General features: G+C 41.4%; 2 protein-coding genes across 4 annotated transcripts in view; one reads left to right on the top strand and one right to left on the bottom strand.

The window, feature by feature from the left end:
- The window catches only part of MCPH1 (microcephalin 1), a 228,826-nt gene that overhangs the window by 86,144 nt on the left and 119,515 nt on the right, over positions 1-23,167 (top strand). For both annotated transcript variants that reach the window (XM_027122536.1, XM_027122537.1), the window contains 2 exons: positions 4,321-4,569; positions 12,926-13,003. In XM_027122536.1, coding sequence (XP_026978337.1) covers positions 4,321-4,347 — 27 coding nt within the window. In that variant the 3' untranslated portion in view covers positions 4,348-4,569; positions 12,926-13,003. The remainder of the gene's footprint in view (positions 1-4,320; positions 4,570-12,925; positions 13,004-23,167) is intronic.
- The window catches only part of ANGPT2 (angiopoietin 2), a 57,750-nt gene continuing 46,217 nt past the window's right edge, over positions 11,635-23,167 (bottom strand). Inside the window, exons 8-9 of one of the 2 annotated variants that reach the window (XM_027122540.1) lie at positions 19,315-19,445; positions 11,635-16,082 (exon numbers count right to left, since the gene is read on the bottom strand). In XM_027122540.1, coding sequence (XP_026978341.1) covers positions 15,922-16,082; positions 19,315-19,445 — 292 coding nt within the window. In that variant the 3' untranslated portion in view covers positions 11,635-15,921. The remainder of the gene's footprint in view (positions 16,083-19,314; positions 19,446-23,167) is intronic. The other variant, XM_027122539.1, reaches the window with a different exon arrangement.

Below are 23,167 nucleotides of genomic sequence, written 5' to 3'. Positions count from 1 at the left end.
CCTTCTCTGTGCACCCTGGGGCCACAGGAAGTAGTGGATCTGTAGGGATCCTGCACCTGCTCTGCCATCCTGTCATCCCAGCCAGACCTGGGGTACTCTTTCCACCCGGGAGGTGCTGTGCTTTCCCAGCTCCATAGGCTCAGCACTGAGGACAGATAGGAAAAAGTGATTTGCCTAGAAAGTCCGGGGCTTGCGTGTTGCCCTTCTTGAGAACACTTGGAAAGTTGTGTGGACAGGACTGTGAGTGTCACCTTGGAGTGACCCGTGCTGGAGTTTAAGGGGTGAAAGTCATCTTTAGGGGGAGGAGGCTCTGAAGTCCTGGAACGCAGCCATTGACTGTGTTATGAGTGAAGTTCCACCATCATTTTGGAATTCGTAGCTTCACATCGATAATTGGTTCTTCCGCTGTATGAAGGTGCTGGATAGGTCCCACAGCTGAGACTGCAGGAGACAAAGCCCTGGGCGCTTAGTTAGGATGCAGAGGACAGGCCTTTGGCTTCATAGGTCATGGCCAGGAGCTTGGGAAGCCACCGGGGTATTTTAACGAGAGGACGGCGGGCTTTTCTGTCTCTGGCTTCGTGTAAAGAATGGATTGCAGGGAGGCAAGAGCAGAGGGACCTGAAGCAGGCAGTTAACGATCGTCCAGGTGAGAAAGCACGATGGCCGTGACCGGGATCAGTTTGGTGCACTTTCTAGGAAGATCTGACAGGGTTGGACAACATAGGTGTGTGGAAATAGAGAAGTCAGGGTGCCTCCTGCCTAAATATTTGACTTGAGCAGCTGTAAATGATTGAGAATTCTGTAGGGTAGGCAGTGGTACCAGTTACTGAGATGGGGAATACTGGGGAAGAAAAATGTTTGCAGGGCTTGGGGTACGATAAAAAAATTCTGGGTTATACGTATTAGGTTTGCGATTTCTATTAAACAACCACAGAGAGATATCACATCAAATTGTATAAAATATAAATACCAAATTATATTTTCTGTAATTCAGTATTTATTTGTTTGTTTATTCAGGGCAAAGGTTAGGGCTGTAAATATCCCGTTGGGAACCATTAGCACATAGGTGGTATTTAAGCTGCGGCACCTGCGGAGTGAGGAGGGCAGTGAGCTTAGGACTGGGCCCTGGGCGGTGCCAACCGCTGGGGAGAAGGAAGAAGAGCCAGCAAGTGAAACCAAGAAGGATCAGGTGGTGGCAGAGGGGGACCACCAGGAGGACTGATTCTCAGCAAAATAGGAACCGTCTCAGGAAGCAGAGCGCGTTCAGCGGTGCTGAATTCCACTGAAAAGCGAAGAGGGCAAGGACAGAGAAATGACCATTATTAGGTTTGACCAGATGGATGTGGTCAGAGACCTTAGAAGCATCAGGCTTAATGATAAGGAGGGTTGAAGAGTTAATAGTGAGAAAAGAAGTGGGAACAGTGAGTGTAGAACTGTCTCTGCACCTCCTGGCGTCTGGACGGGGCAGGCATGAAATGTGACTCAAGGCTCGTAGCATGGCACATTGAAAGACAGCATTCCTGGGGCCTGACAATTTGGTTTTGTTATGATGAATTGGAATTGGTCTGGTGAAGCACCTGAATCTATTGGCTTTAGCAGGGGAAAAAAAATACTAGATTAAGGTTGTGTATGTTAAAGCAGAAGTTTCCGTATTTGGCAAACTGTAAATGCACGAGGCTACACATGAGAAAACCCAGTGATTCCCTTCGTGCGGGGCTTGTTGCTGCCCATCCTTTTCAAAATACGGCCTTCAGGGGTCTCACTGTTTCTGGTTTGTTTTGTTTAACTGGGGCAGCTAAGTAGAAATGCCAGTTCTTAACTTTTCTTAACTTCAAATTATCTCTTCCTCGCTTTATGCTTGAGAATTCTAGGACCTCAACTTAGTCCATGTGGAATTGAATTGCAAATTCAAAGTTCATTTTTAGAAAAAAACTTCAGTTATACCTAAAGGTACATATTTATTATTTAACATTTGCAACTTTGTGTTGGATTCCTAAACTTTCACCTGTGTTTCTGGCATCCCAGTGAAGCAGTGCTCTCCTTAAACAGCAGCACAGAGTATCTTACCTTCAGGTTCTCATCAGAAAATGCAACCATGATTTCATTCTCTGGAACTTTTCGAAAATTAGGTCCAGCTCTCCATCATTGAGATTATCTGTCGGTGACCTTGGGGACATTGTTAACTGTGCATTCTTTTAGGTTTCTAAGCTCTATTCCTGAGTTACAATAGATTGCCACAGAACATCATACTTGAGCTCTGTTCATCCCTGCACAAGTACCCTCTGTGAATTGGGCTTTAGTGGAAATATTAGGTTTTTGAAGAGAGAGGATGCAAGAAATACTGGATTTTAAAAAACTATTGTATGTTTTTCAAAACTGTAATTGACAACATTTTGCTACCTGATACTTTTTTTTTTTTTTTTTTTTGCTGTACGCGGGCCCCCCACCGCCGTGGCCTCTCCCGTCGCGGAGCACAGGCTTCGGACTCGCAGGCCCAGCCGCTCTGCGGCATGTGGGATCCTCCTGGACCGGGGCACAAACCTGTGTCCCCTGCATCGGCAGGCGGACCCCCAACCACTGCGCCACCAGGGAAGCCCCTACCTGATACTTTTTATGTATGATCCACACGATGTGTTTCTCCTAAAATTCATTGCCCTGGAAGGTTCTCTACAGAAAACCTTTTAGGCTCTTTTTTTTTAACTGGAGAATAAGAAATACATAACTGAAAGTGATTTTGTCAGGCTTCCCTGGTGGCGCAGTGGTTAAGAATCCGCCTGCGAATGCAGGGGACACGGGTTCGAGCCCTGGTCCGGGAAGATCCCACATGCCGTGGAGCAACTAAGCCCGTGAGCCACAACTACTGAGCCTGTGCTCTAGAGTCCATGAGCCACAACTGCTGAGCCCGTGAGCCACAACTACTGAAGCCTGCACGCCTAGAGCCCGTGCTCCGCAACAAGAGAAGCCACCATGATGAGAAGCCCGCACACCTCAACGAAGAGTAGCCCCTGCTCACCACAAGTGGAGAAAGCCCGTGTACAGCAACGAACACCCAGTGCAGCCAAAAAAATAAATACATAAAATAAAGTTATTTTTTAAAAAAAGAAAAAAAGTGATTTTGTCAACTGAAATAGCAGCTTGCCTTAGATGCCTGATAGATCTACTTCTTAGTTCTTTTAAATTGGTCCTTGATCTTTTGCAAGAACAAATATCCTGTGCTTGAATAATAAAATTCTGCATAACCTAATAATTTATCAAACACTGGTGGTTCTCAGGGAGTTCACAGACTTGAGACATCAGCCTTGACACATAAATGCAGTTGTGTGATCTCTGGTCGTGGGCTCTCGTGACGCTGGGGCAGAATGAAGTGCTTCCGTCCTTCACGTGGTCCATCCTGCCTTCCTTGCAGGCTGCCTGCTATGTGCCATATCGCACACCATTGGAGAGGGTCCTTCAGTGAATAGAGAAGCACATCTCCACTGAACTTTGTTTCCTATAACTCTTTTTTATTTTGGTTTTGTTGGATGACAGCAAAACAAGAAAGACCAGTATACAAGCATTAATATTATGCACAGGACTTTTTTCCTTTTAGGCATTTCTAATATTTGTGGATGCCTATCGAAGTAGAACACTTATTTCAACTGTTAAACTGTGGACAGTATTTTTTGGTAGTAAAACTCACGTAGAACAAAAAACAAAAAAACCCCAAAAACAGAACAAAAAGAAAACCTCGCGTAGAGACAGCCATACCCTCCTTAGCACAAGGGACGAGGGTGAAACAGAGACGGTTTGAAACATTAAAGCAGCCCCTTTTTAGCAGACACTGGTTATTTATTTAGTGATTAGAAGCTCTTTGAGGGCAGAGGCTGTGCCTGTCTTTACTTATGTGGCCCAGGACTCAGGATGGGACGTGGAACATAGCACTTTCTAGTTGAATCAATGTGTGAGTAGATGACTAAACATAGTGTTATTTCTTTTAAAAATCTTGGAATTTATTCTTGCCTCTGATGAGCTAAAAATGTCATTTAAAAATACTATACATCATTATAAATTACAGAAGTGTCCATGTAGTTCATGTGTTTCTCATTAAAATTCATGAAGATAAGATGACCTGATGCTCATTTAAGAAAAAAATCTTTATAACTCAAATTCACATAAAGAACAAACAACAGAGATTGCTGTTAGTAGACATAATATTTGGTTTATTGTCAGGGATGGTCATAATAATTTCTACTTTGTTTTCACAGCGAAGTGATGTTTCTGCTATTTATTTTAGTTACATTGGAATGTGTTATATTTATTTCTCTGTTTTCATTTTGATAGGAAAAGTGGAGCTCGTGTTATTTATGAAGATGTTTGGACTTCACATTTAGCTACACTGGTGGAATGCTGGGTCACCCTGCTCTCTACTTAGCAGGATGTAAAAAGTAGCTAACCATGAGCAGTGAAGCTCTGAAATCCAAGAACCATCCGTTTTCATTTCTTCAGCCTGAAAAGATGGAGTAAAGCATAAGCGGAACAAATCTAACTTGAATGCCTGCGTGTGATACAGCCAGACTTGTTTGTAAGAAGGTACACATCAACATGTAGTTTCTTTTTCCTCTTACCATCTGGTGTTTCGTCTCTGTAAGTTAATATCTCTTAAAAAGAGAGAAGAATTCGTAACTACTTATTTTTAGTACTTTATTGCTTATTTTGTCCGTCTTGGTTAAATACACTGTGTTAAGTTCTGGGTTTCCTTCTGTGCTCCCCTCACCCCCTTTTCGGAGACAGCTGGAGCAGTGCTTTTTAAACCTTAATAACACGTGAATCACTTGGGGTTCTTACTGAAACGCAGATTCTGATTCAGTGGGTCTGGGCCTCGGGTTCTTCATCTGCTCCCAGCTCCCAGGTGCTGCTGGTCCCAGGACCACGTAGGGAGGGGCTGGCGCCCAGTGAGCATGTCTGCGGGTGGAGATGGTGCTGCTTCCAGAAGATGCTAGTCACGTAGAAAAGTTAAAGAGGTGGGGCCGTCTTGTCAGGAGACTTACCTATGCTCAGCTTGTCAATATAACAGTCCTTTGTGGAAACCGAGACTTGAACAGTTCTGATAAATTGCTCACGATCACAGCGCTTGAACGTGGTGGATTTGGGGTTTGAATTCAGCTTTCCTCCATTCGTAGCCCACAGCCTTTCTGGCATTTACTTCCAGAGATAGCCTAGGGGATATTTTGATTTTTGCTGCCTTAAACTTTGATATACTCATTCTGTGACTGCACACCACCTTGTGTGTTGTTTTGTTTTGTTTTTTTTGCGGTACACGGGCCTCTCACTGTTGTGGCCTCTCCCGTTGCGGAGCACAGGCTCCAGACGTGCAGGCTCAGCGGCCATGGCTCATGGGCCCAGCCGCTCCGCGGCATGTAGGATCCTCCCGGACCGGGACACGAACCCGCGTCCACTGCATTGGCAGGCGGACTCCCAACCACTGCGCCACCAGGGAAGCCCACCTTGTGTGTTTTTAAAACATTAATGGCTAAGAGAGTAAATTTTGGTGCCAGCCTTGCCACTCCCCAGCTATGTGACGAGGAAGGCAGTGAGTGTCCAGTGAGCACTAAGTTGATATTGATTTACTAATATTAGTAGGCAAGACTTTTTGACACCCGTCACTAGTCTTCATTCAAATCATAATGCATGTGAACCTTGAAAGCACGATGCCAAGTGAAAGAAGCCAAAAGATCACATACTGTGGGATCTCTTTCCTATGATGGATCTGGAAGAGGAAGATCCTTGGACAGAGGCCGATAGTAGTTACCGGGGTGGACCGGAGAGCAGGTTGAGGAGTAATCACTTAATGGGTACGGGGTGTATTCCTGGGCTGACGCAATAGTTTCAAAACTAGAAGGAGGTAGTGGTTGCACAACATGGTGAATAAACTAAATGCCACTGAGCCATACACTTTAAAAGGGTTACTTGTGTATTATGTGAATTTCTCCTGAATTTTAAAAATCACGTGGAAAATTGCCTCACTGAGGGAGACTACTGACTTTGTATTTTTAAAATGGCTTGATGGCATTATAGAACGCATTTCTTGGTGTTCTGAGAAGTGTTGGAAATACTTATTTTGGAACAAACATCGTTACCTTGAAACTTTGCCAGTTCACGTTGGTCCTTCTGGGAGACTAGACCTCCTCTGCTTTCTGGCTCCACAGTGTTCAGGACTTAAGCACCCTATTATATGGTTATTAAAAGTTATACTTTTGATAGCCCCAATTTTTTCTCCTGAAGCTTAACCTAGAATCAACTTTATTGCCACAGCAATTTCATTAACTACACAGATATTTTTGTAATCTGTGATGATGTATAATGTTTTCATGTGACAAAAAGGTTAACTGACTTCTTGTCACAAAACTGTGAAGAGATGGACATTGCTTTAACCCAGTGGCCTGAGTTCTGTGTTCTTAACCAGTACATTATACTGTCTGTTTGTGGAAGAAACACAAAGATTGCTATTCTCCCTCTAGAAAAAGTCGAAACAATGGACCTATTAGCAAATTCTCTTAAAGTTTTGTTGTTTGAGAGAATCAATTACTCTCATAACTGAGGCAAAGAGTCTATGAGGTCTGACAGGAAAAATATAATTTAATTTTTATAATTCTGTTGTTAGCTAAAAATAGCAAAAAAATTAGTGAGGACCATTTTTGCTACTCTTGGATAGGAAAGAAGGAATTTGCAAATGCTGAATATATGTTTCTATACCTCCACAGACTCTCACAACCAAGTTTTTTACCCCAGTTGGTGTGGGGAAGGGTGGAAGGGCAGAGGGTGATGAAGACAAGCCCAATCTCTTTTCAATGAGTAAAGGAGAAAATAATGTGTACTTTCAATCTGTTTGAAATTAACAGGATTCCCATTGGTTAAATCTGTGTCACAAGTTTCTAACCATCAGATTTGAATTTTAATCGCTCAGTTGGCATTTTATACTATATGAAGTCTTCTGTATGCAAAGAATATTGTTGACTTTTCCCACAAAGGAGCCCCCCACCATTGTTTTCTTTAGCTGCTATGTTCTCACTAGTATTCTTAGTACCAAAACTGCAGTTGAATTTAACAATTATATATGGTAGGTGGTATGGTCTGGAGACAAGTCCAAAAATAATGGTTGGTTAGCCTGACTATTTAGAAACTTGGAATAAACAATATTACAATTACAGTAAGACATTGTGAATGTTAATAAATGGTTTCAACACGATTAGTAATACTCTCAAGTAAGTTAAATCAGCTTCCTATTGAATTTGTAATTATCAACACCAGCAGTGAATCATCATCATTCAGTTTTTTAAGTGCAACCTAAAATCCCTCTTACAGGTTGCTTTCTGCTTATCCTGATCTTCTCATATCACTTGTACATGGAAATAACTGTTGTTTTCCCTCTCTTTAATTTTTTTTTTTTGAGAAACCAAAAATTAAGGGTACCTTGTTTAGTGTTTTTGCTTATTAAATGCTCTGTGAATAAATTAATTTTTAAGACAGCTGAAGAACATTTCTTGGGAAAATTTCTCAAAATATTAAGAAGTGAAAGTGAATGTTAAAGAAAAAAATTAATTTGATTTGTTCTGATCCAGAAAGTGGCATTTAGTTCTTTTGATCCTTCAGAATGTTCTAATTATTCTATAGAGAGTTGAAGAACCTAATAAAAGCTTGTGACAGTTAGCCAGCACCAGTACTAAATAACAATAGACCATTTTTTACTTAAACAAACAAACAAAAAACCCCTTGTGCTTTACATAGACACATTAATTTATAAACAAGAGCAATTTGGGTTTATGCTATTATAATAAACCAAATTAATCTGCCTCACAAAGTTGTCCAAGCAACTTTAATGCTCTCACTGCTCCTCTTCTGTGTTGTATTGGAAGTTCTAGCCAGTGCAATAAGGTAAGAAAAAAATATACACACAGATTGGGAAGGGAAGAAATAAAACTGTCTATTTACATAAGACATGATTGTCTACCTAGAAAATATCAACAAGTCTACAGAAAGGCTACTACAGCTAGTAAGTTGTTAAGCAAGGTTACAGGATACAAGGTAAATATACAAAATTTGGTTGTATTTCTGTGTACTAGCAATGAACACGTGGAATTCTAATTTTTTTAAATGCCATTTATATTAGCAGCTCCAGAAGCTGAAATATTTAACTTTAGGTCTGACAGAATATTTGCAGGATTTGTATGCTGAAAACTCCAAAATTCTTGAGAAAGAAATTTTAAAGGACCTAAATAAAAGGAGAGAGATACTATGTTCATGAATTGGGAAACTCGGTATTTTTTAAAGCTGTCAGTTCTCCCCATTTTGAACTCTAGAATTGACTCAGTTTCAGTTACAAGCCCAGCAAGATGTTTTTGTAGATATCGACAACTGGTTCTAGGTGCAAAGCACTTTTGAAATAGAAGGTTGGAGACTCACATGATAGAGGAATCTAGGTGACCAGTAAATGAGAACTCTTTGTACTGTTGTGGCAACTCTTTTGTAAGGGCACAATTACCCAAAACAAAATGTTTTCAGAATCAAGTGTAATTTATGAGGCCTCTAATAGAAATGGCACTCCCTGCCCTGCTGTTTCCCAGCCCAGATTCTCACTCCTACAATATCCTTCTGATATTTTATTTTCATATTTCTAAATAAAATGCTTTTTCTGCTTTTTTTTAAATCACTTTTAGACGTTATCTATAGGCTTCCTTCTATGGAAGATTAAAATATGACTGTATAGCTTTCACTGTGACATACACGTCCCCTCCCCATCTACCCAGTATGGTTTTGCTTTTTGTTTAACATGTTATATATGCATATGAAGACATACTTGTTCACATTTACATGCACACATGGATGACTATGTGAATGCTGTTTGAGCTGAGCCATATAGTGTACTATGATTCTATTCCATTTCTGGTCATTTTTGTTTGTTTTTCTTGAGCTTATCGTTGACAGTCATTTTCATTGCTTAGTTTTCTATGTACCTATCACTAACTCACCACAAGAATTTCTAAAAAGCGTTGTAGTTTTTCTCCAAAACTGTCTACACATTAGGTAATCTTCCAATCCCGTTTATTTCTCTTGGAGACACCACCCATGAACCCGTTTGTTGCTCTGCTCCCTGTGAGACTGGTTCTCCCTAGGTCTACGGAGCCGCTGTTATCCTGGGACTTCCCATCACTGTGATCCCAGTAATCCCCTTTTTGTTTGGTCTGGTCTCTGTTTGCATGCTAGAGGCTTTTATCAAATGGGTAGAAAGTCATGTTTAATATTGAGGACTGAAAAGCTGATGGAAATTCTGTTTATCTGAGTGTATAGATCATCTGATGTGATGGAGGTATTTGATAGAGGGAGGTCCACGTGTCAGTATCTGTAGGTCTTTTTTCCCTGGGGTGATTTGTTTCTCCACAAAAGAAAGGCCCTTGTCCTGCCATGGAGTTCTGTGCTCGTGTCTCGGGGTGAGGGCTGTGCTGGAGAAGTTTTCCCTGCTACTTCTTACCACTGCTCCCAGAAAAGCCCGTCTGACTTTACTTTTGTCTTATTCCAGAGGAGGGTGGGCAGGAGGGTGGAGGTAGGAGATTTCTCCATTTCACCCTGTTCTACACCGCATTTTCAGAGCTTTCTAGTACCCCCAATTTCCCAGCCTTTCTGGGAATCTGCGGAGGGAATTGGATGCTTCCTACTGACTCCCTCTCTAGACGTTTAAGCTCGAGGTTTCTTTGCTCTTCTAAGTCAGTTACCATTTATCCATTTGCTTTGCAACTTTCAAAACATCATCAGCTTTTATCTGCAGTGGGCTCTTTTCCCATTCCTCTTAGCTCCATCATTTTAGTTGAGTCTTGTGAGATGGTGAAAATAAATTATGCTCACTTTGCTAATGTGTACATAGTTGGCTTCATTTTCTCCTTTGTGTTTGATGTTATTCTTGACTTGCATTTAATCTCAGAGCCCTTGTCTGGCTTGGGTTCACTCTAGTTACACTCCTCACCCTGTTCAAGGAGAATGATCAGGTGGATATAAAATGAGAGAAAACCATTTGCATTTTGCCTGGTATGAAAGTAGTTGCAAAGTCAGTCTTACATTATGGAGAGCTGTCTCATCATTAACTATTAATCTAATAATAAGGCGAGAAAATGGGTCCTATTTAAATTCATCAACAAGGTCCAAGTTTTATGCGTGATAATTTTACAATGCCAAAAATATCGTATTCATTTGCAGTGGATGCTGAAATAACTCAGCCTTCCTTTTAAGGGCTATCCACGTGGGATTCGATCCCCTGTACTCGTGCAGCCCCATTCCTTGCTTTGTATAACTTCTCAGTTATTTTCATTCTATCACGTATATTATGATAAATATCCCAGGTTAACCTTTTATTTTTAACTACACTTGCAGCCTTAACTGGCATCTTGCAGAGTAGATTTTCCCTATTTTGAACACTCTAGTAAGGTAAAGATAAGTCTAGCTAATGAAAGAACTAAAGCAAAAAAATTTACACTCTATTTCTGATTTGATGATTTCATTACAATCAAATTAGTGTTTTTTGCTATCTCTGTACAATACTCATTCCTGGGATGCCTACATAAATTAAATTTATTAATTTACTTTCCAAAATGCTACTGTAGATGCCTTACGGTTTTATTTTTATAACATTTAGAAGTGGACAAATTCAGAGAACATACATCTTCTCCAAGAGATTGTTTAAATTCAGTTGATATTTTAATGTGGCTTACATTTGAACTCAAATGCCACAGCCATTTTTAAGACTGGTTCCCTGGATTCTCTCACTACTACGTTGTGTTTCTCACTATACTAGTCTTCCACATGCCTCATGTCTTGAAGTGAACCTGATTTTGAAACTTTCCACAATTTACTTCCTGGGCTAATCACATGAGTTTGTAGGGAACTAGTGTGTCTTCTGTAAATGATAACATACATCGACTGATAAGAGTAAGGTAAACACTGTTACTTCAATGGGTTATTTTAACCACCCATCAACCATGTTTGCTGTGTGTACAAACATGATTTCAGTGCAGAGTTAGCAATTTTCTAATACCTTCTTTCATTGGACTTATTAAGGTAAGGTTTTTTTGTTTTGTTTTGTTTTTTTGTAATGTTTGTTAGGCAGTAAAAATCGGGGAAACAAAAAGGGACTTCAATGACAAAATGCTTGTCTACACACAAATCTATTGAAGATTGAACAGGGTCCCTGAGAACCCAACTCATTGCTTTCCGTCTCTCTATATCATCTTGGGCCCAGTGCCCATGGAGCTGTTTGTCCTGTCTTTTCTGGCTTGTCTTCGGATTCTCCTGCCCAACAGTTGTGCTTGCACTGATGTCCTCAGCACACAGGGGTAGGACAGGGTATATTATCATACCTTCCCTACCATATGCAGCCAGCCAACCCTATTTTCTTACCACTTCTTCCAAAGCTCCCTCTACTGCAGCCAAAAAAAAAGAAGCTACTTTAATCCTGGCTTGGCCCGTGGTGTTCTCCCTCTGCCGGAATACCCTCTCTCCTTCCCACTGTCTCTCTCTTTGCCTGATGGACTTTTACTCAGTTTAAATGTCGGCCCCTCTGTGGACCCTTTCTTGGTTTTCCTAGCCCGAGTTAGTTTGCTTCCTACCACGGGTTTGCACAGCCCTGCTTTGGAGGAACCAGCATTTGGTTGCTGCCATGCCTCCTGCAAGAGGGTAAACCCTTCTAGGTTTGGGTTTGGGTTTCCAGGACCCAGTTTGGACTCTTATTCATGGTAGGCTCTCAATAAGTTGTTCACAGATGAATGGATAGTGAGCAGAAAGAAATAGTTGTTGAATGAGTAAATGCATCTGTTGAAAGTAAGATCTGGGCCAGTGCTGAGAATGATCATTCAGATTCTGTATTCCGTTCTTGTCTTTATTCCATTGTCATGCTCACTTTTTCTTAGAAACAAAACATTGCTGTCTCATTTTGGGTAAGTATTAGATTTAATATATAAAAAAGGAAATATTTCAGACTGATAGCCCATAAATGGTTCTGAACTTTAGGAACTACCAAAAAGGAAGACTTAGACCTCATTCCTGCTAATTCAGCAAAAAAACGCTTGAGTTTTACATAGCAACTCTAGGGGCAAAAAAAAAAAAAAAATGGATTTACTGAATGTAGGAAAGAAGGAAATTGCAGATAAAAAGATCAGTGTGAGTTATGTAATTCAGCTTGATTATTTTAGTTGTACAATTCTACTGGTACATAGAGACATACAGCTTTTCAAGGAGTTTGGTCATAGAGTAGAGATGAGTGCAGAATCTCAAATGTTGAATTAAAAATGAAAACATTGTTTTGATTACTTAAAAATGTGTGGGTTCTAACGATGATGATGACAGCTTGTTTATGAGACGTTTTACTCTTCCAAAGTGTGAGAAGGATTTCCAAACATGGATGTGGAGAACTTCTCCTAAAAACATTAGCTAATGATAGAAATAAAGTTACACACCAAAAGGTTTGCTTTTTGAATTTAGGCTTATGATCTATCTTCTCCTAATACATGGGTTTTTTTAAATTAATAAAATTCTGTATTATTTACTAAGGATTGTCTATAATGACTCCTTAAATTGGAAACTGGAATTTAGGAAGACGTAATATTTCATATGTTTAGAAACGGGGTGGTTATCCTCACTAGGATAATAACCCAGACTTCTAGCCATCAGGAGACATTTTCTTAAACAAGCGTTTATTAATATTTGTAACGTTTTTGTAACCTGAAGATTCTGATGGCACTTTGGTGTTCAAGATACATGTGCTTCGGATCAATGTAGTATGTAGTTACTGCTAGGGTTTTTTTGTTTGTTTATTTTGGTTTTGTTGTATCTTCAAACTGGTTTATTGTCCACTAAAAGCCTAATAAGTCTATAAAAAATGTTCTGCTTCTTCTCTCACTTATAGGTACTGTGGTCTTTGGAAATGGGTCATTGGATTTCCGAGGAACCGTTTGAAGAGTCAGACTACTTCCCTGCAGCTCCTGTAAGTCACATATTATTTTATGGTGGTAAATACAATTTGGTATTTTCCGGAAGTCATTATTAGCATAGATATACACTCAAGTTTTTTTTATTAAATCAAGAGCAATTATGCCTATAACTAAAAAGACATATTTGCGGAACTTAACACATTTTGTCTATTTGTGAGAATAAATGTGAGAATGTGAGAACATTCCTCAAAAAGTTGTGAGAAATGTAATCTCAAAAAATTTAATTATACAAGTCCTCAGGACTGAGAAAAACAAAAATGAAAAAAGACTAGATTCTTGAGAAGATACTATTATATATTGCTTACTGCCTTAAAAAATAATGCTGTTACTGTTAAAAGAGATAGAAGTGATAGGTATAAAAATTGTGGCCTGTTAGCATTGTGATGTGGTGTTTCTGTTTTGATGTTTTTCCTGAAACTCAGCTTCAGCTTTACTGATTTTCAGGTATTTCAGATGCTTAATGGGAAAGTTCCAGGTTCTAATTTTTTTAAAGATTAATAAGTAGGTAATTTCAGATTTAGTTGGAAGCAGGATTGTGCAGAAGTTGGCTTTTGTTTTCAAATGTTAACTGGTTTGTCACGTTTTATCCTTTCAAAAGATTAATACCTGAAAGGTAAGTGATGATGTGTAATCTGTGAGTGGTCTCCATGTTTTTTAATCGTTTGAGTATGCCATATGGCTATCACATAGTGAGAAGTTGAACTCTGTCCTCCAGTCGCTGTGGTTATCTAGTTGTTGGGTTGTTTTTGTTTTCATTTTTGAGATTGCTGTTTTGATTTGCTCTGGACTTTATAAATGTTTTCTTAAGGAGAGAAAAAATTCCTCTCAGCAAGACTCTTTGTTTGAAATACCGGGTAAGGAGTTGAAGTGTAAAGTAAAAACTCAAATTCTCCCCCACTCGCTGTCATGAGAGAGTATACGTAACTGAGTAACATAGTGAGGTTTGTCTTTGAAACTCACCTTATCTGCCTACATGGGCAAGTGAGTATAAATTGTGTTGTTGCCAATTTTTCCCGTATTATCATTTTCCCACCTCGGTGTCTGTCATGTGGTCATTGAGATGTCATGGAAATTTATTGTTTCTTTTGAGGCGGTGATATTTTCTTATTATCAGATGTTTTTTAGCTTGATACAAAGCTGTGTATAAATTCAACCTCTGCTAACCTTATGACGCCTTCTTACATGTAATAAGAGGAGCTGTTCTGGGATGGGAGGTTATGTTCTCATTAATATATTTGTTGGGAAAGTGCAGCATGGTGGAAAAGCAGAGGGCCTGACTTGTCCAGAGTCCATAAGTTGCTCAGCAACACCTGAGCGTCGTAAAACTAAGCTGGGAAGAGGAGGGGGGTGTGGGGATAAAATAAATTAGATAAGAAAAATGGAATAAAGAAAAAAAATAGTGGTAGGACAGTATAAGGTGAAGACAGACACAGGTAAATGCTGGCTGCAAATTTGGCTCTAAGCTTCCTAGTAGCTGACTCAAAAGCGAATATATGAGAAATTGCTTCTAAATTATGAAGCATTACTCAAATGTTCATTAGTATTAATTGTACAATGAAAACTTCAAACGGAGTTAAAACTCTAGGAGTTTAAGGTTTTGCAGTCCTGAGGTTAAATCTGTGCTCTCAAAATTTTCTGTAAACATTTGAATATGCTATAAATATCAGATTTTGGTTTTGCGCCCCAGAACACCTTTTTTTTTTTTTAATTTGCTGGTGGTTTAATTCTAGTAAGATTTAAGTTAATGTTACTAACGCAAATTATTTTTTCCTGTAAATAACTTCCAGGGTGAATCCAGCTTGAGAAGTATAGCTTTGTAAGTGTTTTAAATGGAAGGGTTTTCTCAACCACAAACTACATTGTAGCCTACTTCCCTAAAACACGTCTTAGTAGAAGAGAAAAAAGACTTTGTATTAGAATAGTGAGTAAAAGATAGGAAAGCCTCTTTGTCATGAAATTAAATGTATAATTTTCTTCATCATTAAAAATCAAGATTTTCCTTGTCACAAGGCACAATCATTTGTTTCAGAATCATATTACAATGTTGTAAATATCATAAAAGTTAAATGCGGTCATCTCACCTAATAAGTTATATTTAATTACTAAAAATCCCTTCATATTTAACAGCGAGGCTGAAAAAAAATAGTACAATCTTCATATATACTAAAAGAACACGTTTCTATTAATAATTTCAGAGATCCTGAAAGTCTTCACCACAGAAACTTGAAATATATATATTTGAGCATTAACTTAAAACTAACCTATCAATGCCTATGCAGATATGCTGTTCTCAAAATGAAAATTTAAAGCCCCTAAGAGGAGGAGTCAAAATGCGTTAACTATGTTTTTCCTTCTCCAAATATTAAACCGCTAATAACCACTTCTCGTAAAAATCCCTGAATATATAGTGTATTTTTATGGCTTCGAGAATTGTTCCTTCCTTTTAATTATGATAGTGGTGCTGAATTCAGGACATATGGATATTTACACAGTCTATAAACAGTGCTCAGAAGAATGCAGTTCCAAGGTTATCTCTACTATATGGCATAAGTGTTCTGTTTTCCAGTTATTTACTGATCGACTCGCGCATAACATTCTTGGTTGTGACAACAGAGCCTGTAAATTGTCAGTCTCATTCGCAGGCTTAAATTTATCTTCCCGTAGGCTTTCTACCAGGTCACCATGCCAGGCTGTGGCTTGTTGGGGGTTGTGCTTCGGTTCGTTGAGTGATGCGGGTTTAAGGGGTGACGTTGATGGGGCTCTAACTGGGAGCTCGCGGGTCCCCTCAGTCTGGAGCGTGGGCAGTCTGTCCGAGCTGGATAGGGAGGCAGCATGCAGCTGTGTCTTTCAGAGCTTTGGGATGAAGTCTTTGGAAACTGGAAGACACTATTCCTCAGGTGTGCGCAGGCATTTAGAAATCTGCTGGGCGGATCATCATGGTTGTGGCCTTGAGCGAGTAGCCGGACCCTTTCCAGTAGTACCACTTAATACCGTTGAACTTATTTGTGTTCTGCCTCTGTGGGTAGTACATTCCGTTCAGGTTGGAAGGACCACAGGCATCAAACCACCAGCCTGTGAAAGTGAAACACAGAAGGAATTAGGAGCCAGGTGACCCTATCTCACCGCGGAGTTACAAATACTGGCTAATCCGAGAGTCACATTCTGCTCATTTTAAGCAGGTGTGTGCGGGCCTTCTTGAGAGTGGAGGGTGCCACCCTGGCAGGTGGCAGTGTGGTTTTCCACCTCTACACTGGTGGAACCGTAGCCCCTGGGGCACATGTTTTTACGTGCTTTCTTACTCCTCTTCCCCTGTGCTGTGGGGAAGGGCCAGTCACCCACAGACGTGACTAGGAGACCCACAGGACAGTGGAAAGTGTGGAAAAGTCAGATCCCAAAGAATCGATGGGTGGCTCTCATTGGCCCAGGATCACCTTCCATCCAGTGCCAGCAACACGGCGGACCAGGCTGCTTCAGGCTCCCCTCCACCTAACAAAGAATGTCTTTTGGGGACTTCCCTGGTGGAGCAGTGGTTAAGAACACCCCCTGCCAATGCAGGGGACACGGGTTCGGGCCCTGGTCCGGGAAGATCCCAGATGCCGCAGAGCAGCTAAGCCCGTGCGCCACAAATACTGAGCCTGCTCTCTAGGGCCCGCGAGCCACAACTAATGAGCCCGTGCGCCACAACTACTGAACCTGTGCTCTAGAGCCCACGAGCCATAACTGCTGGAGCCCACGTGCCTAGAGCCCGTGCTCCGCAACAAGAGAAGCCACCGCAGTGAGAAGCCTGTGCACCACAACTAGAGAAAGCCCGCGCGCAGCAACGAAGACCCAACACAACCAAAAATCAATCAGTCAATAAATTTATTAAAAAAAAAAAGTCTTTTTGTTTCAAACGTAACCCCAAATTTTAAGTACTCAGTGGAGCTAGATAAAAAGGAAACGTTTAAGTCCCAGAGACAGAAAGGAAATGTAGAGCTATAGTGGTGTGTGCACTAAGGTAAAGTGGGGGACCTGGGAGGCCGCTGCATGGCACAGCGGCGGAGCAGTGGGCATCCACACCTACACCTGAAGGACCAGGCTTGGGCTTTTAATACCCTTACCTAGAGGCCCTGGGTTTGGGAGGGGAAGGAATGCCCTCAGTCTACAAGCATTAATCCAGATAAATCTTTGCAAGATTGTGTTGGAAGGACACATACAGTATGATGCCATTTATATAAAATTTTAAAATACAGAAAAAAATAACTATTATCGATCTCTCCATACCTAGTAAAAGAAATCAGTAATGTGAACGTTACAGGTATTGGTAGGGCATGTTTTATTTCTTTAAAAAGTATTCTGATGCAATTATTATATTATTTATACACTGAACTCTGATCACCCGTTATTACATCCAAGTGCCTAAATTGTTTCCTGATAGTAACAGCTCCATGACTTAGGTTGATGCAGATTAATGTTGATTTGATAAGACATTTGTGTGTGTGACTCATAAACCTTCAAAATATTCAAGAATATTGCAGATTTATAGATATGTCCATTCCAGAGCCTGTTGTCTGACTCAACTATAGAATTTACTGTCTATGCAAAAATCTAGCTGGTCATTATGCTGGTTTATCTGTGGTCCAGACCACGGCTGGGAATCTGACCTCTACAGTTGGGACCGCTCTGCTGTCTCTCTTGGGCTGCGTTTCTTCTCCCCGATCTCCTTTCCACTTCCACTCTCAGCCCTAAATCTTGATCTGAGTAAGTAAATATGTTGTTTCCTTGGTTATTAATGCACTGATACTCTCTTGAGTAGCTCTTGACATTCGGGTGGTCTGAAAACCGCCACCCTCTGCGTGGACATCTGGGCTCAGTGTGGGAATGACAGACAGGAAGCAGGATTCGGCGTGCTCCCTCCCCTCCCCGCCCTCCCCTGGTTGGCTTCAAAAAGGATTACTGTGGTGGGATGGGAGAGACAGGCAGCTTTTACACAATCAGCATAATAGCTTTCTCTGGTGAAAAAATTACTGAAGTAAGTATGGCTAATAGGGAAGAGCTAAGTTACCAATGTCTATTTATACATGAAATATATTCTCTAAGGAACCATAGGACTGATTTTCTTAATGGAGCCTAATTCTCTCAGTATCATTTTAAAGACTTGAAAATTACTGGGTTTCAAATTATTTTTGTAAATAAATCCTTCCTTTTGTCCGTAAATGATTCTTAACTGCAGTACAAACACGTGACAAGTTTAGACCCTTTACTTGTTTATGCAGTACCTCGTATTTATAAAATATATTGACTGCAGCTCTTTCCTTTGGTTTTTCCTCTGGTTTTCCTGGGTGAGTAATGAATGAATTTTTGGTGATACAATTCATGGTCTCTACAAATTAAACCCTGCCAATTTCCTGTTTGCCTCTGCATTTCGTCTGCACTGTTGGCAGAATTTTTGTTGCTGATTTCAACCTTTCAGTGTTTTTAAGAACTAACTCCACAGCATTTGCCCGACTTTTTCCTGGTCTCAATCACAATTAACTGGTTTTAGTTATTCCACGTTTAAAATTTTAGGAATCAGAAGAATAAGTTTTCTAACAGTTGGTTCCTGTCACTAAGCTCTGAAATGTTTCTGAAAACTCATCTGGCCATTAAGTGACTGTTATATCACATTTGCTTATGGGTGTGGTCTCTTTTCGTTTGTGTGTTTTTTGTTTTTAAGAGGTCTAACATGAAAGGTCGAAGGCAAGAAGAGCCTGAAGATAAGGGCCTTAAAGTGGACAGTCATTCATTTGAATTTGATGCACAGAAAAGGAGCTTGGTTAATTGCTTTCTGTGCATTATTAGTATTTGCTATATATTAATGAAATACTTTAAAAAAAAGACAACTGAAAAATCCTTGTTGGAACAATAAATTATTAATTGGAAACATTTCTATACTGATGAATCTATGTCCCTGTTTCGGTAGCCATTTTTAATTTTTAACCTTTTTAATAAATCAAAATGGAATTAGACCATCGTGCCAACATCTGATACTCAGCACAAACTCCAGAGAGCTTGCTGAGTATCACACGGCCCCTCTCCTTGCCAGGGGTAGGTCCTGAGGAGACACAGTTGGCCTGCTGACAATTCTAGCTCAATATCACATTCGTGTGTAAAACTCAACAGTCTGAAAAAGCGAAAAACAAATTTCCCTGTATTGAGCAAGTAAGTCTATTTATGAAATTGGGACATTGTCACCAATCACAGGTTGAAGTCCAAAGAGCCAACCTTTCCCTCTATGAAATCCTTTCTTGCCAATACAAATAGGAAGAGAGAAACGTCATCCCACCTCCTGTGAGCATTTGTGAACATTTGCAAATACATTTGTCGTTGTCTGCGTCCTTTGTGCTAAAATCATTTCCTGGTTGGCTTATGCTGCTTATTTTGCCGGCTGTCCCTGTGAGTCCTTTAAGGTGAATCCTGTAAGCATGCAAAGAAAAAAAAAAAAAGGCAAAACGTAATTGGCTTGGGTGGTTGATTTATCATAGTGGAAAGTTTTTTACAACGAAGAATTTCATTCTACAGAAACACGTGCTATGCTGCTCAGTGCACTAGTGCATACTCTGGACAAAATGTTTTTGCGCTGGTATAAACAGGAACCAACTTATCATCAAATCCTTAGGCAAAGAGGAATGTTTTCATGAAGCCTTCAACGCATATCACTTGCACAGGCATCAGCGGGGACTTGGGGGCCCTGTCATTTATTTTCCTGCTGCTTTCAGGTAAACAGAAGAGGGGAAAATACATCGTGATGGGATCCTCTTTCCAAGTCTCCAGGCGTCATCCATCTCTTGTAGAAATGAGAATCCAGGATGACTGGTGGGTGTGGGGAGGACAGCAGACAACAAGGGATGACCACTGAATGTGAAGTAGGAATCTAGAGAACTGTGTGGAAAAACAAATCCTTGTGGCTGCTTTGCCTTGTTTCTGAATAGTATTATAATAAACCTGCCAGACATTGAGAAAGAATAAGCGTACTATTAAGTTAGACCCTAGATAATAGCCCAGGCTTTTAGAAGATTGCAGAAGTCTGGCTCGCCCCAGCACTGTGCCTGCCAAGGAGGAGGGGAGAAGGGCAGGGGCAGGTCTGTGAGCCCGACTCCAGGAGAGCCCCAGGCAGACAGGCTCCGGAGCTCGGAGCAGGGTCCAGGGGACGCGGGTGCCTGTGTCGAACTCCATGTCACAGTGTGGCGCTGGGAGCGTGGAGACCTGGGGCGTGAGGTCTCCCCATCCCAGGGACCCTCCTGCTGTACTTTAAGCGCCGCCGCCACCGCTCATCTCGGGAACACCTGCTCACATTTGCTAACAGCTATCTGGGAGGGAATAGGATTTCCTGGAATTCATGCTGGAGCAGAAGGTGGAGCTGAGAGGAAAGGTTCCCCAGGGGCGTGTCTCTAACCCGCCTGTGCCACTCACTGTCCCGGGCCCGTGCATGGAATGCCCAGACCGGCCCCGAGAGGCAGGCGCCACCCCCCTCTTACACGTAAGATCGCTAAGGTTCGGTTCGGAGGTGGGAGCTCGTCCACAGCCACGTGCTGTAAGTGGTGGAGCTGGGACTGGCAGCAGCTGGGACTGCACCTCCGTTAGGGCTCCACGCTGCTGTGCCCCTTCACAGGGGCGCTTGGTTATCGAGGAGGCACTTGTGAAAAGGGGGGCACGGGGGCATATCCAATGAGTTCCATAAAGCGCTGGTCCTGAGTAACGTTTGTGTTGGTAACTCAGATTTTTGTTTGTAGTACTGTAGCTCTGGAAGCCTCATCACAGGCATTGATCGAATTTCTGAATTTCGGGGTTATCCTCATGCTTCAAAAATGACCCTGGGCCCTAGCACAGCCTCTGCATACCTGCTGCAAGGCCTTCCTGTAAGTTCTGCTCACGCTTGGGATTTTGAAACACTTTAATTTCTGTCCAGGCCCTTCTCATTAATCGTAGGTAGGGTTGAGATGAACTACTCCCCGTGCTTTTCCTCCTTTGAACTCTCCTGTCTCCTTTGAACAATCTCAGTTCTACTGGAACGCATTAAATTTCCCCAAAGCAAAAGAAGGGAGAATACTATGTTTTATGAGTCTCTGTGAGAAAAGTTGTATCTTTTTAGATCCTTCTGCCATGTGGCCCATTGTTTTATTTTATTTTTTATTTTTATTTTGTGGCTGCGTGGGGTCTTCACTGCTGCGTGTGGGCTTTCTCTAGTTGCGCTGAGCGGGGGCTACTCTTGGTTGCAGTGCGTGGGCTTCTCATTGAGGTGGCTTCTCTTGTTGTGGAGCACGGGCTCTAGGTACGCAGGCTCAGTAGTTGTGGCACGTGGGCTCAGTAGTTGTGGCTCGTGGGCTCTAGAGCGCAGTCTCAGTAGTTGTGGCACACAGGCTCTAGGGAGCGTGGGTTTCAGTAGTTGTGGCTCGTGGGCTCTAGAGTGCAGTCTCAGTAGTTGTGGGGCACGGGCTTAGTCGCTCTGCAGCATGTGGGATCTTCCTGGACCAGGGATCGAACCCGTGTCCCCTGCACTGTCAGGCGGATTCTTAACCACTGTGCCACCAGAGGAGTCTGGCCCATTGTTTTAAAGTTGCCTTCTTGTAAAATTTGATTGTTAAGAATAGCCACGTTCTTGAAATTACTTTAAATTGGTACCCATTGCTTTTACATCACAGTAGAGTGAAAGGAGAGGTAATGCCAACATTTAATAATTATATCTCAGTGTTTGTATAGAATTGCAAGAATGTTTGTGAAAAGTGACCAATTCTTAAGGTTTAATATACAAGTAGTTTTTAGTTTTAGTAAAAATAATCATACTCTATTGATGCATTTATCCCTTCTTGTAATGTATATTTTTTCAGTTTTCCTACATTTGGGAAAAAATTCCTTTAGTGAAAAACAACTTAGCTGCTACATACAATTGGCATTCTGAAACATCTGTAGTTATTGTTTTAGTCACATCCCAGTTTTCTTATCACATTGACATGTTTTATTAGGATAATAATTTTTTCAGTGTAGTATCTGTTTTATACTGCCAAGTAAATTCAACTGAGCTTTAAACAACTGTGTGCTTTTTAAAATGGCATATCCAAAAATTGATTGCATTTCTAAAGGAAATATCTGTTAAGAGCCATCGCAGTTTAAAATATTTTTATAATGTCAGCATACAAGGGTAATGACCCATATTGTAAAATCTTCTTATATAAACAGTCTAATCCTTAATTTTTGTGTGTGCTTTTTTTTTTTTTTAATTCCTGTGTTGTAGATTCCTAACTGTTGCCAGTTGAAAAAATATTTAGCTTGGAGGTCAAACAATGACCAACCACTCATGTCTAAAAATTCATTGAAGTTTTGATCTGTGGAGTCAACTTTGGGCTGCAGTGAGGCCCCAACACCTATCTCTTCATTCATCTGAGTTCCCGTCCACCCTGGACAGCCGGCTCTTTCTGTAATGAGAGCTGATGGGCTGTTTCACTGACTTCTTAAAAGTCATGTCGAAGCTTGTCGTACATTATCTGTTTTCAAAACATGCTTCCGAATTTTGGTCCACTGTTTATAAAGTAGGACACTGGACATTGTGCAGTGCTCAGGTGGCTGTCAGCAAGCTGGCTTTCGGCCCGTTTTTTCGTGCTGTCCATCGCGCGCCTCCCCAAGGAAGCCAACTCTAGGATTTCGAAATCGTGGGTTTTTCCCAAACTACTCAGATCTTGGAATTTCTGTTGAGCAGAGGGTCTGAGTCGGGCATCAGTGGGATTTAGACGGGACGGCAGGCCAGTTGACGCCTGTCTCCTGTGACGTTCCTATGGAACTTCGCTTGTTTATTTCTGACTTCAGAGTTGGTGTTTCATAACGTGTGCTCCGTGATCACCAAAACCCCCAAACACCACCAGTCCGAGCCCTCTAGACTCCCTCAGGGTGTGTTGGTGCCTGAACCCTTGTGCTGTGCCTTCTCAGACCAATTCCCGTGTGGCCACCAGGCCCCCCATCGCCCTGCTCTGCGCCGCCGTCGACACGCACGTCTGAGCCCCTCTCCCTGCAAAGCACAGGTGCACGTGCCTACTGCCCTTGCCTGGCACAGCAGGTTGTAGAGATCCCTTTGCTCTGTCTCTACTCTCCGGGCGCTTTAGAGCCAAAGAGTAAACTCCCAGTCAAAATTGCCCGTGCTTTTCTTG

The sequence above is a fragment of the Aethalodelphis obliquidens genome, unplaced genomic scaffold (genome assembly GCF_003676395.1).
Source record: "Aethalodelphis obliquidens isolate GAN/ISIS:26980383/991018 unplaced genomic scaffold, ASM367639v1 scaffold25, whole genome shotgun sequence".
Lineage (NCBI taxonomy): Eukaryota > Metazoa > Chordata > Mammalia > Artiodactyla > Delphinidae > Aethalodelphis > Aethalodelphis obliquidens.
Note: the sequence above shows the minus strand (reverse complement) of the source record. Positions and strands in the feature narration are given on the sequence as shown.